The sequence below is a fragment of the Manis pentadactyla genome, chromosome X (assembly GCF_030020395.1).
Source record: "Manis pentadactyla isolate mManPen7 chromosome X, mManPen7.hap1, whole genome shotgun sequence".
NCBI lineage: Eukaryota > Metazoa > Chordata > Mammalia > Pholidota > Manidae > Manis > Manis pentadactyla.
The window spans coordinates 62,977,284-62,995,799 of NC_080038.1; the positions used below are offsets into that span (position 1 = coordinate 62,977,284).

The following is an 18,516-nucleotide window of genomic DNA, read 5'->3' on the forward strand; positions in this document are numbered from 1 at the left end:
CAAAATTGCATGGAAAGTACACAGAGCTCCTATATACACCCAATTTCCCCACCACTACTTACCCCAATATTGACATCCTGTGCTATAGTGGTACATTTGTTACAGTGAACCTAGTGACACATCATGTCACCCACAGTCCACAGTTTACATTATGGTTTATTCTATGGGTCTTGACAAATATATGATGACATGTACCCATCATTGGTAGTATCATACAGAACAGTTTCATGGCCCTAAAAATTCTGTGTTCTATCTATTCATCCCGTCCTCCCCAACAAATCCCTGGTAACCAGTGATCTTTTGATTGGAGGTCTTTTTATGGAGATAGTTTTGTCTTTTCTGGGATGTCATATAGTTGGAATTATATAGTATGTAGCCTTTTCAGATTGGCTTCTTTCACTTAGTAATATACATTTTAAGTTTCTTGTATATCTTTTCATGAATTAATAGCTCATTTCTTCTTAGCTCTGAATATTTCATTGTTTAGACTTACCACAGTTATTTATTCATTCACCTACTGAAGCGTATCTTGGTTGCTTCCAAGTTTTAGTAATTATGAATAAAGCTGCTATAAACAAACATGTGAAGGTCTTTGTATGGACAGAAGTTTTTAGTCCTTTTTGGCATGTATCAAGGAGCATGGCTGCTGGATTGTATGGTAATATGGTTAGTATTGTAGGAAACTGCCAAATTGTCTTCCCAAGTGGCTGTTCCATTTTGCATTCCCACCAGCAATGAAAGAGAGTTCCTGTTGCTCCATATACTTGATAGTATTTGGTGTTGTCAGTGTATTGGATTTTTGCCATTCTAATAGGTGTGTAGTGGCATCTATTTGTTTTATCTTGCAATTTCCTAATGGTATATATAGAACAAATTAATATAGATATAGACATATATTAGATGTAAACAGAGTCTAGCTGTGTTCTTAGAAAGAAGAAATTGACATTTCAGTGGACAGCTAGCATTCTGACATACTTTTTACATTAAAGACATTGAAGCTATAAATTTCACTCCAAGCACTGCTTTAGCACTTTAGATTCTGTTATGAGGTATTTTAATTATTATTTTCTAGACATTTTGTAGTCTCCATTTCTTAATGTCCAAGTGGCCAAGGGTTTTGTTTACTGATTCCATAATTAACTCTTTGTTTTACTGCATTGTGATGAGATAACATTGTCTGCTTTATTTCCATGTCTTGGAATTTATTCAGGTTTTCCTTGTGATAAATTTTATAAATGTTCAAAGGGCACAAGAAAAGATATGTTTTCAGGCTATCAAGTATATTTCTATTAAATCTTCTATACTAAGTATGTTATTTAGATATCCTCTATCTTACTTTTTGTTGTTTTTATTCTTTTAAATGCCTATCATTGATTGAGGGAAGTGTGAATCAAATTTTATGTTTATGCTCTTCCTTATAATTCCTATGGTTTGATACCAGGATCCATCAGATATCACACATACACAAAATTAAAATCACAGACCAATAATTTCTAAATACTAGGTAACAAAATTCATCAACATTTAAAAAATAGAAATATACCATGACCAATAGGGTTTATTCCAGAAATGCAATGATGACTCAATTTTAGGAACTCTATTATTATAATTAAATATATTATAATACTTCAAAGGGGGAAAATCATATGATTATCTCTATTGAAACTGTGAAGTAATTCAATTCAATGTCTACTGAGTTTCAAAAAATTCTGATTAAACAGGAACAGATGGACACAATATAAAAAAGGTCTATCTAAACCTAAAAGCAATACCATCCTTTCTGAGGAAACAGTAGTATGCTACTATTTAACTTAAAAAGGTTTCCTACTATTTTGATTATTTCATAACAAAATGTTAACAGTATCTGATATGATTGTGGTTTGGAAGACTGAAGTTTACATTTAGAGTTAAAGTTTGATTGATTAGACATTAAATCTAATGACTTAAGAGTAATAATGTCATATTGAACAATAATAATCCTATTTTTATATTTAATACTACACTTCCATAAAAAGCCAGGTAAAATATATTCTTACTCCAAGTATTGTGTCATACAGTTAAAATAAAGACATACACTGGGGAAAAATAGTTTTTAAAGAATCATTTGACTGGTTATCAAATACTGCAGTGGCACAAATTTCTGGTGATAAAAGACTGGGTTACTCAGATTCGAAACTCCTTGATAACTGTGTTACCATACTCCCAGTTCCCACCGTACCTGCTTCTTTCAGGAGATTCCAGATCTCTCTGCATTTACAGATCTGCTGTAGTGCACGACTCAGGAACCTGGTCTATTTGGCAACAATACAATGAGAAAATTAGTTTCAGTCAAACAAAACTTCAAAGAAATTAAAAATAATCTCATATCATTTTCTTTAAAAAGTTAAAAATGAAATTACAGAAAAAAGATAGTTTAAACTGAACATTTTTGAATTATAAAAAGGTATATTAAAATCATAAAGAAGTATTAGCCTCTATTTTTCTTTAATGTCCTAGGAAAATGGGGATTACATAGAAAATCTTGAGCATTATAAATTTAATAATCTAGTACAGAAGAGAAGCACTTCTAGATTGGTGGTGTGAGATGTTCCACGAACCTTCTCCTCAGCAAAACAACTATAAATGGTGAAATTTATAAAACACAACCACATAAAATCTGAGGAAATTGCCCTAATGGCATAAAGCAAATGGGGAGACCTCTATTCCAGGAAATCTACTAAGTCTCAAATAAGAACAGTGAGCACCTTTGGCAGTTGAGCCATGATCTGCTTACCAACCTCCCAAGCTCAGTGTCAGTTCTCCTTTAGATGGGTGCGCCCAAGAAGATGGGGTTCCCTCTACCCTCAGCTTCCAGGCTATGGATTCCCAGAAGGGGCATGGTGCTAGCATTTCTCATCTCCCTCCACCAGGTTTGTACTGCAGAATCCCTACTGTAAACAGGCACAACTGAGAGGCCTGGTGTTATCTCTCTCTACCCAGTCCCCATATCAGTCATGGTAAATTGAAAATACTTCATCTCAAGTGCCCTTGCCTCAGCTTGCTTATAGTATAGAGTTTCCATGCTTGGACAAGCAAGCCAAGAATGCCAGGGACTACAAGTCTTGGCCAGGATCCCACTCACAGAGCTGGACTATCACTCTGGCAGAGCTGGGCCACTATCCCTGCCTCCACCTCCAAGACAGCATTATAGAGTTTGTGCTCAGGAGAAGAGGTAGGCTATTAGAAGAGTGATCTCTGTAGTTCTCTCTAAGGAGACTGACTTTAATTGGAACAGAGCTTGGGGAAGTTCAAGTTTAAGGCCACTATAAAAAAAATGGAGATTTTGGTATCAAGCAATTAATAGGAGGCTGGTAGCTCAATCATATCAACAAGCAAAAAGTATATCAGCTAGAAGTTTACAGAGAGAACTGGGGGAAGTGAAAGCTAAAGGGGATCCCTACCCCTCCAAAGGGGCCTTACTTTAAATGGATCAATCTGGGGAGCAATTTATTCCAAAGAGCATTTTCAAACAGGTGCACACACACACACACACACACACACACACACACACACACACACACACACCAATCACTCTAGTAATTAATCATTTGGGTTTGATACCAATTTAAGAAAACCACTCAGAAGCTTTACAGGAAGATCAGGCGAGAAACAGTCAAAAATAACCCTGCTAAAAAACAGAAGGAACAAAAGAGCAGTAGACTCATAGACACCAAGAATGGACTAGTGGTTACCAAGTGGGAGGTGTTGGGAAGGGTGTGGGGGGAGGGGATAAAGGGGCACAATAATTTACAATCACAATATTAGTTGGTCACGGGTATGGTAGTACAGTATGGAAAATTCAGTTAATGATTCTGTGACATCTTACTATGTTGATATATAGTGACCACACTAGAGGGAGTGAGGATTTAAATAATATGGGTAACTTGAACCACTGTGTTGTATATTTGAAACCAACATAAGATTGTACATCAATGATACTTTAATAAAAAAACAAAAAACAAAAAGCCCTTTTAAAACCACTTTCATCCCATTGTAGAGAAGAGGTCAGGGTGACTGCAGAGGCAAAGATTTTGACCTCTGAGGCAAAGAGCTATATACTTCTGTACAACTGGAAGAAATAGACTTCACTAAATTAGCATAACCAAGTCACTAAACAAATAAACAAATACTAACTAAAAGCCCCAAAAGGGAAATCAGTATCCAAAGACACTCTAATTTATTATCTAAAATGTCCAGTTTTCAACCAAAAATATGAGATATGCAAACAAACAGAAAAGTATGACTTACATGCAGAAAAAAAAAGCAATAGGAACTGACTTTGAAAAGGTCCAGATGTTGACTTAGAAGACAGATTTCAAAGCAGCTATTTTAAATATGTTAAAACAACTAAAGGAAAGCACATTTAAAGAAGGAAAGTATGATGAAAATGCCTCAGAAAATACAGAATCTCAGTGAATAAGGCAGTAGGATAACAGATTCAATGTGATGAACAAAAATAACAGTCAACCAAGAATCTAATATCCAGCAAAAGTATCTTTCAGAATTGAAATAAAAATAAAGAAATTCCCAGATGAACAAAAGCTGGAAGAATCTGTTGCTAGCAGAACCATTTTTATAAAAATGCTGAAGTTCTTCAGGCTGAAAGCAAGTGATACCAAACAGCAATTTGAATCCAAATGAAAAAAATAAAGTGTACTGGTAAAAGTAATTATGTAACTACAAAAGACAGTATAAATATATATTTCTTCTTTTGTCTCTTAACTATTTTAAAAGGCAATTGTATAAAACTATATATAATATTCAATATTTCACAGATATCCATAGACCATTCTACCAACCCAAAAAGAATACACATTCTTCTCAGGATATATTTTCTCCAGGATAGACTATATGCTATGCTACAACACAAATCAAATAAGTTTAAAATAACTTGAAGTCACACAAAGTGCATATTCTGACCATAGTGGAATAAGAGTAGAAATCAGTAAGAATAAATATTGGGAAATTCACAAATATGTGGATATTTAACAATAAGTTCCTAAACAAACAATGGGTCAAAGAAGAAATCACAATGAAAACTAAAAAATACTTTGAGATGAACGAAAAGAAAAACACAACATACCAAAACTATGGATTCCACTCAAGCAGTGTACTATGGTACAAATGTGGCACCCACAAATTCATGCTGAAATTCTAACCCTCAGATGTGAAGGTATTAGCAGGTGGGACCTAACTGGAAGGTGCTGAAGTCATGAAGGTGGAGACCTCATGAATGGGATTCATGCCTTTAAAAAAAGAGGAATTCACATCCAGTGCTGGTAGTATAGCTGCTTTGGAAAAGGCTGGCAGTTCCTCAAATGAATGAACATAGAGTTATCATATGGTCCAGCAATCCTACCCTTAGGTATATACTCAAGGAAATGCAAACACCTATCCATACAAAATTTGTAACATGAATGTTCACACAGCAACTGTTCTACTAACAGCTGAAAATTGGACAAACCCAATGTCCTTCAGTGGATGAATGGATAAATAAAGTGTGGTATAGTCACACCATGGAATAGTATTCAGTCATAAAAAGGAGTGAAATACTGACCCAAGCTACAACTTGGAAAACCTAGAAAAACATTATTGAAAAATTATAAAAGGAGTCAGTCAGAAAATATCATAAATTGTATGATGAGATTTATATGAAATATCCATAATACACCAATCTTATATAGAGACAGAAAGTGAATTAGTAGTTGTTGAGGGCTGATGGTTGGGATAGGAATTGACTATAAATGGGTAAGATATTACCTTTTATAGTGATGAAAATGTTTTAAAATTAGATTGTGCTGATAGTTGCACAATTCTATGAATATTCTAAAGACTATCAAATTATATACTTTAAATGGGTAAATCATTAAGGTGTATGAATTATGCCTCAGTAAGTCTGCTAAAAAATGATCTAAGACAGGGATTGGCTTACTTTTTGTTAACAGGCCAGTAAGTAAATATTTCAGGCTTTGCCAGCCACATAAAATCTCTTTCCCATATTTTTCTTTATTTTATTTACAACCTTTTACAAATGTAAAAACCATTCTTAACTCTCAGGCTGTAGAAAAATAGCCCATGGGCTTGATTTGGCCAGTTAGCAATCGTTTCATCCACCCCTGTTCTAGGAATAAGATGTGATTCCTTGATAAATAACAATTACTGTATTTTTTAAAGCATCCCTAACTTCCCCCAACTCATACTCAGGAGAGTAGAGACAATGTTGATAGGACTATGCAGTCTATCTATATTCCTCCATCATCTACTTATTTGGAAATACTATAATTTATGAGGATTTAAAGAATAGGGAACAGATGTATATAATAGAATTCAACAAGTCTTCCTTAAAGACACAGAATACCACAGTCTAATTCATAGGGACCAGACCTAGATGGTGAAAGGCATAAGTGCATCTTCAATTACCTAAATAAATATCCTTTGAAAAGCAAAGAACATTATAAAAGAGTTACTAGGTTAGAGAATTCTTAGGAAACATAAGGGTGCGCAAGAGAAAGAACACAGAAAAAAGGAGAGTTCTTAGAAACAAATAAAATAATTAAGGATTGTACTGAACAGTTTGTGAAATCTCCCACACATCAGTTTGATTTCTATTCAATGGCATAAAAAATGTGACCACGTCAGGACTACCAACTTATAGGGAAAAATTTGAAAAAAGTCAAAAGCACTATGCAGAATCAAGATGTGATTACTATTTTCCAGTAAAGCAAAAGACCCTAAATGAGGAAAAAAATTACATTTACCCTTACTTGTTGGTTTCGGCTTTGCTCTGGGGCACATAGATTCTTTTTTCATCTTCTTAAAATGGAAAGGTTTCTAAAAAGGGACCCCTTTATTCCTTAAGGACATACTTTGTCTTCTTTATCCCCTGGACCTAGTAAAGTGCTTGGTACTCAAATGTTTTTTGAGTTGAACTCAACAAGGGAATAGAAAATAAGGGAAAAAATATGTTGGCAGGCATCTGGTGAGTTTGTTCCAGATCTGAGGAATCACATGAAGAAGAGATTAACAGAAGGAAGACAACAAACAGCAAGGATTTTATATCAACTGGAAAGAAAAGAAGCTGACAAGTAGGGGAAATTGGGAAATTTTCTTTGTTTAAGTAGGATAAAAAAATTGAGAGATGTAGATGGTAAAATCATACAAAAAGTGCTAGTGGTCCAACTTGGAGATAATTTTCTTAGCTTGAAAGAAGGAAGGTAAAGAGCTAAAGACACATCAATACTCTGGTGTGTGGAAGACTGAGACACTGATGTTGGCATCTCCCAAAGAAAAGGTACAGTTTAAGAAACTAAGTGGAATTGAGGCAAAGGCAGGAATTTTGTCTTCTTGTTGTCAAAATTGAGTTAATGATAAAATATTTAAGGATGTAGGCCAAGGAAAGCAAATGCATTTGTGTGAAGAGAAACAAGCCAAATAAATAATTTCGGATGGCTATCAAAGTTGTGGAAGTAGATGAGTTCTTTATAGAATGTGTACAAGGAAACAAAAATAGAGAAAACACTAGTATGGACCACGTATCACAGGGAGATAATAATGATGAGTATTTAAAGACAGATTTGGAAAGAGTGGTCTATGGAAAGGGGCATTTTAAAGAGATATTCAATCTTTTTAAAAGAGGCCAAGCCAAATGTGACTCCTTAGGAAGGAGTTAGCCATTACAAACCTTTCAGTCAAGATGCTGCTGGAATGGAGGAAAGGATTTTCTGAAGAGAATCAAACATATGCATCAGAGAGGCAAACATATCAAATAGCACTCTGAACTCCTGTAATTTCTTTGAAGGTAGCACATTACCTGTTCCAAAGTTGTTGAAGCATTTCTCCCTTGCTCTATATCAACTGCAGCTGCCATAAGTAAACATGTTTTCTGTGCAGTCAGAATTACTTGATTGGAAGGACAAAACTGGGACAGCTGATAAGAAATAACCAGAACATCCAATGAATAGTGAGATTCTGCCAGGTGAACACAAACAGTCAGAATGAAAATGAGCAACATCCTCTCTGAATGAGAAAGTTCAGCTGGAAAAGCACATCTCACCTTTAAAATGATATAGACTATAACACTGATTTACAAATTTCTAATATTATTTCCACTGTTTTTTTAGCACCTTTCAAGTGATAAAAAGCTTCATTTCTTCATAATTTTCCTACATTTCCCAGTGACAGGTGTTGTCATTTGGCCTTGTATTTCTATCTAGTGATTTACTTCTTGGTTTATGTTGTAATTTCTAAGTGATTTTTCTCATGGCAAATAGATTTCCCCTTTGCACGGTAAAGAGCTGAAATCAGTACATATATTGAAAGAGACAATGTCGAATCTTGACAGGTATTAAGCATAACCTCATCATTAAACCTTGTCCTCTAGTATTAGAAAAAACATCCCGGCTTAGTACTAGGCTACTTGGGCTTCTTACATGGAACCCTACTAGTACTATCAAAAACATCAAAACTAAAATTAATTTATTCCACCTAATTAAAATGGCAATTGAATCTAAACTTTCAAAGAGTACTTCTTAATCTCCCAAAACGTTTAGTGATCATAGTCATCACTGTCATTGATTTAACAGCATTTCAAGATACGCAGTCTCTCTAGATCTCAGGTTACTCATATATAAAATGAGGGTGCTGAGTTAGATTATCTCAATAGTTTCTTCCAGTTCTAAAACTCTTAACATTTAATCTCTCTCATTGTAATTAGGCTGTACTTCCAAATGCGTATAAGGGATATTTTTAGCCCCTCTTCCTTTATTCTATCATTAATACTTCTTCCTTTTTTTGGACTTCAACCTCTGCCTTAGAAGCTAAAGACTATTTAAAAATGCTTACAATTGCAAAACAAGCTCACGAATCTTTACATATAGAACCTGCTCTAGGAAAAATTATAAAATAGGCCTAAGCTTAGCATCCTTTCCTCCTGTTCTCCCCATTACCTATTCTATATTCCTATAGACTTGTACCCACATTCCTTCCTAATGGTTTTTTAATTGGCAACTTCTTAGATTATTCCCCTCCTAAAGACAATTATATTTTAATATAAGACTCTGGAATTCCTTTAAAAGCAAAGGCATAAGTCTCTTATGATAGAACTTTAGACTCCATGATTGTTGTTTGTGACCTGCCTCATGTTTCCTTATTATACCCTATAGTGTTCAAATTTTCCTTAGGTCATTCTGCTGAGACATACAGGCAGACCTCATTTTATTGTACTTTGTATATATTGCATTTTTTACAAATTGAAGGTTTGTGGTAACCCTGTGTCAAACCAGTCTATCTGTGCCATTTTTCCAACAGCATTTTCTCACTTCATGTCTCACTTCATGTGTCGCATTTTGGTTATTTTTACAGTACTTCAAACTTTTTTCATTATTATTACTTGTTATGGTAATCTGTGGTCAGTGATGTTTGATGCTGTTATTAGAATTGTTTTGGGGTGCCGCAAACCATGCCCTTATAAAACAGAAAACTTCATTGATAAATGTTTGTGTTCTGACTGTCCACTGACTGGCCATCTCTCCCAACTCTTTCCCTCTCTTCATATCTCTCTATTCCTTGAGACACAACAACAGTGAAATTAGTAGGCAAATTAATAACCTACAATGGCCTCTAAGGCTTCAAGTGAAGGGAAGATGCACTTGTTTCTCACTATAAATGAAAATCTAGAAATGCCTAAGCTTAGAGATGAAAACATGTCAAAAGCTGAGACATGGAAAAGTAAGCCTCTTGCGCCAAGCAGTTAGCCAGGTTGTGAACACAAAGGAAATAAAAGTGCTTGAAGGAAATAAAAAGTGCTCCTCTAGAGAACACAAGAATGATAAGAAAGTAAAACAGCCTTACTGCTGATACAGAAAAGTTTTAGTGGTCTGGACAGAAGATCAAATCAGCCACAACATTCCCTTAAGCCAAAGCCTAATGTTAGAGCAAGGCCCTAAGTCTCTTCAATTCTATGAAGGCTAAGAGAGGTTAAGAAGGCTGCAGAAGAAAAGTATGAAGCTAGCAGAGGCTGGTTCATGAGGTTTAAGGAAAGAAGCCATGTCTGTAACATCAAAGTGCAGGTGAAGCAGCAAGTGCTGACTTAGAAGTTGCAGCAAGTTATCGAGATCTAGCTAAGATAGTTAATAAAGGCGGGTACACTGAATAACTGATTTTCAATGCAGACGAAACAGCCTCCTACTGGAAAAATATGTCATCTAGGGCTTTTATAGCTAGAGAGGAGAAGTCAATGCCTGGCTACAAAGCTTCAATGGACAGGCTGACTCTCTTGTTAAGTCACCAGCTGCATTTAGCCCCTAAGAGGAAGTCAAGGCTCATTTACTATTCTGAAAATCCTAAAGCCCTTAAGGATTATGCTAAAATTAATTTATTCCACCTGTGCTCTATAAATGCAACAGCAAAACCTGGATGACAGCACATCTGTTTACAACATGGTTTACTGAATAGTTTAAGACCACTGTTGAGACTTATCATTCAGAAAAAAGATTCCTTTCAAAATATAACTGCTCATTGACAATGCACCTGGTCACCAGAACTCTGACAGAGATGTACAATGAGATTAACATTGTTTTCACACCTGCTAACACAGAATCCATTCTGTAGCCTATGGATCAAGGAGTAATTTCTACTTTCAAGTCTTATTATTGAAGAAATATATTTCTACTTTCAAGTCTTATTATTGAAGAAATAAGTCTATAGCTACCACAGATAGTGATTCTTCTGAGAGATCTGGGCAAAGGAAACTGAACACCTGCTGGAAAGGATTCACCATTCTAGATGTCATTAAGAACATTGGTGATTGTCTTGCCAATGGGTTTCAGCCCCAGGCAAGTTCACTATGGATTCAGTGTGACCAAAGAAATTGACAGCAAAATGTTCTTGGGGTGAAAGGGTTACACCAACTTTATTTCCAGGTGGTAGGTCAGTCACTAGAATCCCGTTCACTCAGAGCAAGTCTGCTTGAAGCAAGGTGGTCTCTGCCTCTGGGCCCCTCTTTCTGCACAGCAGTCCTCCAAGCCTCTCTGCACAGTTGTTCCACACAGCCATCCTCCAGGCCTCTCTGCACAGTTGTCCTGCACAGCCGTCCTCTGGGCCTCTGTCCTCGGTGCTGCCACCACTCCAGCCTCTGTTCTGCTCTCCTGCAGCCTTGCAGCCCTGCCACCATATCATACCCAGAACACTGGGGAGCTCTTTTTATAGAGTCTACAGCCATGTATTGCCCACAGGTGTGCAGTGAGCTAGTCAACCAGGGCCAGGTGAGAATCCTGGCCACAGGAACTCTCATTTTATCCACACTCCACCCCTCCAGGATTCTCTCCTCTTAGTCTATGGACCCTTAGTCCTCTGCAATGGTCCCTGTGCAAGGAAGCTCAAACATTGTTCTCCAGCCTCTCCAGCAAAAAGTGTTGCAGACACACAGGCTGGACTCGTGGCTCTGTCTCTGACATCTGCCTCTTTGGTCTTAATGGCTGGAACTGCTGCTCTGGTTTCAGTTGTTGCCATAGCTCCAGTAAGATCCTATTTGGCTTCCCATCTAATTTCCTTCCATCTACTCCTGCCCATATCAAATCAACCCTCAAGAAGCCCCTTAAATTCCTCCTGTGAGTAACAGGTCTTATTTCTTTCAGGGTTTTTGTTGCTTCAGCTACTGTACGTGTCACCTCGCATTTTGTAATCACTACCTCAAGGCAGGTTGCACTGTCTGGGAAGACAGCTTTCCCATCTCTGATCCCGAGAGCACAATTCCATCCACCCCTAAGTCCCACAGCCACCAGCTCAGCCGGAGTATAGGGGCGGACCATAGAGTGCTCCCCGACGTGGGGAGGGGGCTGCTCCTCTCCTTGGGGAACTTTCAGCTGCTGGGTCTTTATTTTCTTTACAACCACTGGGTGTGCTTTCAACACAGGAGGGGCCAGTGCCTCCACCACCACCCCTTCATCCTTCCCCAGCTCCTCCATTTCTGGGGCTGATGGCACCTTTCCCTCCCCTCCCCCGAGTGCCTCCTCTGCTACAACCTTTACCTTTTCTACTGTGCCTCGCAGCAATGCTACCTCTGTCTTCAGAAGGTCTCTTACCTTCAGCTCAATGCTTGCAGATTACATTCTCGTGCCACCTCTGCCTGTGCTTCCCTCAGGAGTTCGTCCTTTTCCTTGATGGCCTCTTCCTCCTTCAGAACACCTGGCAGCGCTGCCGTCTCATCTCCAATGGCACCTTGCTGCCGGCGCTCTCGTGCTGCCTCCTCCTGCATCGAGGCCATCTCCTTCCTCAGGGAATCCACAGAGGTTTGCAGCTTGCATCGTCGTGCTGCCTCTTGCATCAATGCCATTTCCCTCCTCAGGGAATCCACTGAAGTTTGCAGCTCACGTTCTCGTGCCACCATTTCTTGGATCTCCTCTGTAAACCTTTTTAAGACTGTGAGAAGCAGCCAATCCACAGTCTCCCCTGCCTCATGGGCATTCTGCTTCTCAAAGGATCCGCTCACTCTACCAAGAGCCATCCCTACTGCCTCAGGTGTCACCTCCACTTGCCGCCAGTCCTGGGGTGGGGCCCAGTCCTCTAGGAGCAAGCCACCTCAGACCACATCCCATTCGGGGATGATCCACTGTCTCCCCATTCACAGGGGCAGCCTACTGAAGCACCCCTCCCATAAGGGCAGCCTGTCTTTTTCCTTGGTCAACACTGAACCCTGCCAACTTTTGCCAATTGTCTTGCCAGGGGGTTTCAGCCCTGGGCAAGTTCGCTATGGATTCAGTGTGACTAAAGAAAATGACAGCAAAACGTTCTTGGGGTGAAAGGGCTATACCCAACTTTATTTCCAGGTGGCAGGACAGTCACTAGAATCCCATTCACTCAGAGCAAGTCTGCATGCAGCAAGTGGGTCTCAACCTCTGGGCCCCTCTGTCCGCACAGCTGTCCTCCGGGTCTCTCTACACAGTAGTCCTGCACATCTGTCCTCTGGGTCTCTGTTCTTGGTGCTGCCACCACTCCAGCCTCTGCTCTGCTCTCCTGCATCCTTGTAGCCCTGCCACCGTGTCATGCCTAGAGCACTGGGTGGAGATCTTTTTATAGAGTCAACAGCCATGTATTGCCCACTGGTGTGCAGTGAGCTAGTCAACCAGGGCCAGGTGAGAATCCTGGCCACAGGAACTCTCATTTTATCCACAGTGATTCATGGGAAGAGGACACAATATCAACACAAACAGGAGTTTGGAAGAAGTGGATTCCAACCATCATGGATGACTGTGAGGGATCCAAGACTTCAGTGCAGGAAGCAACTGCACATGTGGTGGAAACAGAGCCAAAGCCTGAAGACATGACTGAACTGCTGCAATCTCTTGATAAAACTTTAACAGCTGAGGAGTTGCTTCTTATGAAAGAGCGAAGAAAGTGGTTTCTTGAGATGGAATCTACTCCTGGGGAAGATGCTATGAAGATTGTTCAAATAACAGCAAAGGATCTGGAATATTACATAAACTCAGTTGATGAAGCAGTGGCAGGGTTTGAAAGGACTGACTCCAATTTTGAAAGAAGTTCTACTGTAGGTAAAATGCTATCAAACAGCATCATATACTACAGAGAAATCATTCATGGAGGGAAGAGTCAATTGATGTGACAGACTTTATTGTTGTCTTGTTTTAAGAAGTTACCTCAGGCACCTCAACCTTCAGCAACCACCACCCTGATCAGTCAGCTGCCATTAACATGGAGGCAAGACCCTCCACCAGCAAAAAGATTAGGACTTGCTGAAAGCTGAGATGATGGATAGCACTTTTTAAAACTATAAAGCATTTTAAATTAAGGTATGTACATTTTTTAGACATAATGCTATTGCACACAATAGGCTACAGTATAAACATTAATTTATATGCACTACACAATTTTAATTCATTTGACTTGCTTTACTGTGATATTCACTTTCTTGTGGTGGTCCCGAATTGAGCCCAGAATATCTCTGAGGTATGCCTGTATATCAAAAGTTCCTAGATATAAAACCAATCCCACTCTATACCTAGAGTTTGACTATAGCTATAGTGGTCACATTCTTGTTGTGGTCCATACATAAGACACTTATTAGTAGAGACTTACCTTATAAGAAAGTATGAAAAACTCTCTCATTGTCACTCGGTCTCTGTCACATTGTACAGCCAAGTTCCAAGCTGAAAGTTTACATGAAATAATGTAATTATGAAAATCTACTATTTAATCTGTACCATTATAATCTCTACTACCTACATCTTTAATACTGATATACTAATGGATTTTTCAGGGCTTGAAAAAGCTAACTTTTAGTTTTTAGAGAAATTTTTTCAAGGTAAATTTGGAGACTTCTACCATTTCCAATCTTCAATTCTAGGCCAATGACCAATGGAGTTAGTGCTAAATTTTTTTAATAAAGATTGGGGACACGCAATAAATTTTTAGTTGGCAGACATCCACCTAAAAAATGAGGCTCACTAAGCAGCTGACCAACTAGAATTGGTGAAAGGAATTTAAAATTCAGCAAAGAACAGGGGTACACAAGAATAAAGGGTTGAAGGAAACTACTGCTAAAATTCACATTTCCCCTAAAGCATTGGAAGACTTCATTAGGCAACATTCAGCATGATCTCCACCTTAGAAAATCAAATTAAGATTCTGTACAAGAAATACTGGAAAATAACTTTTCAAACTTTCAAAAGATCAGTCATTAAACCTATAGTTCACACATTTGTTATTTTCCATTATTTGCATACATTTCTTAAAAGCTAGAATGCTGTATTTTATCACTTTTCTCCTAGATTAGAGCCCCAGTAAACCCTATGAAGAAGAAAAAGGTCCATGTAGGAGCAGTCTACTTTGTGGCATTGCTGCTTAACTGCTCTTGCTTCCTTATCACTATAGTAATTGTCTCTACAATTTTTAAATAAAACCTACATGAAGTAAATTACACAACTCATAACTGTACAGCTTGATGAATTTTCACAAAGTGAATATATCCATGAAACCAATCCAGATCAAGAAAGATCTTGATCATTACCAGAAACTCAGAAGCAACCCCACTAACACTCTTCAGTCCAACTTCAAGCAGAACCACTATCCTGAGTTCTAACATCATAAATTAGCTTTGCCTATTTTTTTTACTATATATAAATGGAATAATGCCATATGTACTCAGTACCTGGTTTCTTTTGCTCAACACTTTGTGAGATTTCATCCACTCTTTGTTGCATGTAGTTTATTTTTGATGAATTACATTTAGAGATAAATTGGGCATTCTAGACCAATTTTAGGAGCATAACCTTGGGGATCTGAGTTATAATTCATCATTTTATCTTAGACTCATTTCTATAGAAAAGGAAGAAAACTAGTATTTACTGAGCACTATATTTCAGGTACAGACACTGCTTCGTTTAAAACCCTTAAAATCCCTATGAAGTAATATATGTGTTGCTGCTGTGTAAGTAATGAAACTGAGATTAAGCAAGTTATTCCTGTTCCCATAGCTACACATGAAAGAGCCAGAATTTGAACCACACGTCTGATTCTACCACCCCACAATGTTTCCCAGAGTAACAGAATTTTCTTTTACCTATTTTTCGAAACCAGTGAGCTTCATTAATCTTTGCGTCTGAAGCCCAGGCTTCTCCATCAAAAATCTGAGCAAGATTCAGGAGTGCTACATCAAACAGGAAAATTTGATATTGAGGTCTGTCACTTTATATTCTAGCAAAGTTGTTAAATCTGCATTAAATACAGTCGAACAAATGACGGACCCACAGAAATACAAAGAATTATTAGAGAATACTACAAAAAACTATATGCTAACACGGTGGAAAACCTAGAAGAAACGGACAACTTCCTAGAAAAATACAACCTTCCAAGACTGACCAAGGAAGAAACAGAAAATATAAACAGACCAATTACCAGCAAAGAAATTGAGTTTGAATTTAGAAAGTTTTTTTTGTGTGTGTGCATGGGTGCATACCAAAAGTAATCAAAATGACAAAAATGCATTACCAAGCTCCAAGAAGCTCTTAGCTTAAACTTCGGGGTACAAACATGTCTTTGGAGAGGTTTATAATTTTAATTAGAGCAATCATTCTCCAGCTCAGGTAGAAAGATGATTTAAGTGTAAGGAATTACAGAACAGGAAGAGTCATTTCATTAAAAAGACTGAAATGGAGATTAAGAATTGGAAGAGTATCAATAGTTCAGCGTATTATTTACTGAACTCCCACAGGAAGCAGTACAGAACCAGAACATGTGTCATCATCAGAAAGCATTTATTACATATCCAATGATGCCCTTCAGAGAGATAAGACTGTCAACCAGCTAAGTTTTTCTCCCCTGAAAAGTTTTTCTCTTTTAAACCACTTTGCTACATTTCATACCTTGTTGACAGGTATTTGAGATGTAAAACTGAACTACTGCAATAAATGGAAGAGTTTCTAAGATAGGGATTTTTTCATGTGTTTTGGACATAGGAGATTGGTACATGGGTAGCAGAAATGGGAAGATCTGATAGGCAAAAGGGACACTATGTAAGAAAGCATAAAGTTGGAAACAGGAATGCTATGTACCTATCAGGTTAGTTAGCCTGAATAAAGTGGACAGGGAATAATTATAAGTAGCTAGGGGAGATGATACAGACTTGGGTAGACAGATGGGAAGATTCAAAAATAACAGAGTAAACAATCTGAGTTTGATTCAGAGGACATGAAAATTAGCAGGGTTCAGAACATCTTTATTTGTCTTCACCTTTTTTCACCTGTTCTATTCTAGGTTAGGACTAAGAGGCAATAAGAAAGGAAGAAAATGTCTTTAAAACAAATTGGAATAAAAACAGAACTTAAATCACATTTGGAGATGAATGTTAGCAATGACAAACTTTTATCTGCTTATGAATAAAGAAACCAAGGTAGACGAATGAGGCAAACGTTAATAAAAACATGAAGCTTAACTCAAATATGAAGTTTGAGTCAATATGCTCAATTTTCTTGGAGAATTTAATAGAGGATAGAGAAAAGATGAAGGACTGAAAATAATCAAGGAGATACTTACCTATATTCAAGCAAGTCAAAAGTCTATCCATTTCTTTCTTTCTAAAAAAAATAATAAAAGAGAATTGTCCTATAGTTCCAAAGCTTCACTATAAAAAAAAGTATCAAAAAGAGACCCTATTTGTGCCTGAGAGATATGCCAAGGCCCCAACCCATCATTTCAACACTGTTTTTCCCCACTATAGGATACTGTTCCTCACCCCTCCTTCCCTTATAGCCTTATAGTTCTTCACTCTTCCCCATCTATACCTACTCTCAGCAAAAGATTTCACTGACTGGTAAGGCTTTAAATTATAGGGTCATAGAATTTGAGAACAGAGAGTGATTTCTGTGTTTTTCAAGCTTTTTATTTGAAGAGGGTGAATTGGAACCCTTGTTTTAAATAAAATTTTACAGAACTCTAATATGCAAGAAAAGATAAAACTGTAGCTGCTTTCGTTGAACCAGTGGTGGGTGGATCCTAGAGCTTCACCTTCCTGGAAGTCCCTGAGACAGTGCCACAGAATTTCCAAGGTTCTGAGGTATATAGTTTAAAAACCATGTATTCAATCCAGACACTTCATTTTACAGATGAAGAAACAGATCTGGAAATGGGGGATGATTTGTCCAAGGTCATGCAATTAATAACAATGTCAAGACTACTACCCAGGTTTCTTGACCCTTTGTCAAGCTCCTTTAAGGGGTACATAAATTTTAACAGAGAAGCACATCCCATTCTGCTTAAACAAAGGGAATGTATATGGAAGTACTGGCAAACTCAACTAAGAAAGTTTACAGGAAGTAGGGTAGAGCATACTATAAGACTGGCCTTTATCAGGAGGGTATCCAGTATTATATAATAAAGATGGCTTCAGAAAAAGTAGCAGCTTTCTCAGGGATAAATATTAGAAGTCTGGTTTACATAAAATAACTTTTTACAGTAAATTTTATTAACTTGAATTTCAGCTGAGCTAAAGTTGACTTCTTTACTATCTAATTCAGTGACTACATAAAGTAATCTAAGAAGGGTCCATCAGTGCAAATAAACAGTATAAATAATAATGAGGACATGGAAATGGATGCACAGTCTATTTAAGAAACTAGCTGCTTTAAAAAATTTTAGCACACAGTTGTTAATACTTAGGTGGATACTGCTAATTGAAAACCATGGGATTTTATGGGGAAGACAGTGTAGCAAAGAGAAGGCAAATAGTGACTCTGTGGCATCTTACTATACTGACGGACAGTGACTGCAATGGGGTATCGGGGGAACTCAATAATATGGGTGAATGTAGTACCACATTGTTTTTCATGTGAAACCTTCATAAGAGTGTATATCAATACCTCAATAAAAAAAGAAAACAATGGGATTTTTTAGGAAAGGAAATTTTAGAAATTATCCAGTCCAGCTTTTTTTATTTAACAGATGAAAATAAAGCTTAGAGAAGTTAAA

At 37.5% G+C, this 18,516-nt stretch overlaps 1 protein-coding gene across 1 annotated transcript in view; it reads right to left on the minus strand.

Moving 5' to 3' along the window:
- TEX11 (testis expressed 11) overlaps positions 1–18,516 on the minus strand; it is a 382,668-nt gene that overhangs the window by 99,116 nt on the left and 265,036 nt on the right. The window contains exons 20-24 of the mRNA XM_036898307.2: positions 17,086–17,126; positions 15,614–15,700; positions 14,131–14,201; positions 7,845–7,966; positions 2,219–2,286 (exon numbers count right to left, since the gene is read on the minus strand). Coding sequence (XP_036754202.2) covers positions 2,219–2,286; positions 7,845–7,966; positions 14,131–14,201; positions 15,614–15,700; positions 17,086–17,126 — 389 coding nt within the window. The remainder of the gene's footprint in view (positions 1–2,218; positions 2,287–7,844; positions 7,967–14,130; positions 14,202–15,613; positions 15,701–17,085; positions 17,127–18,516) is intronic.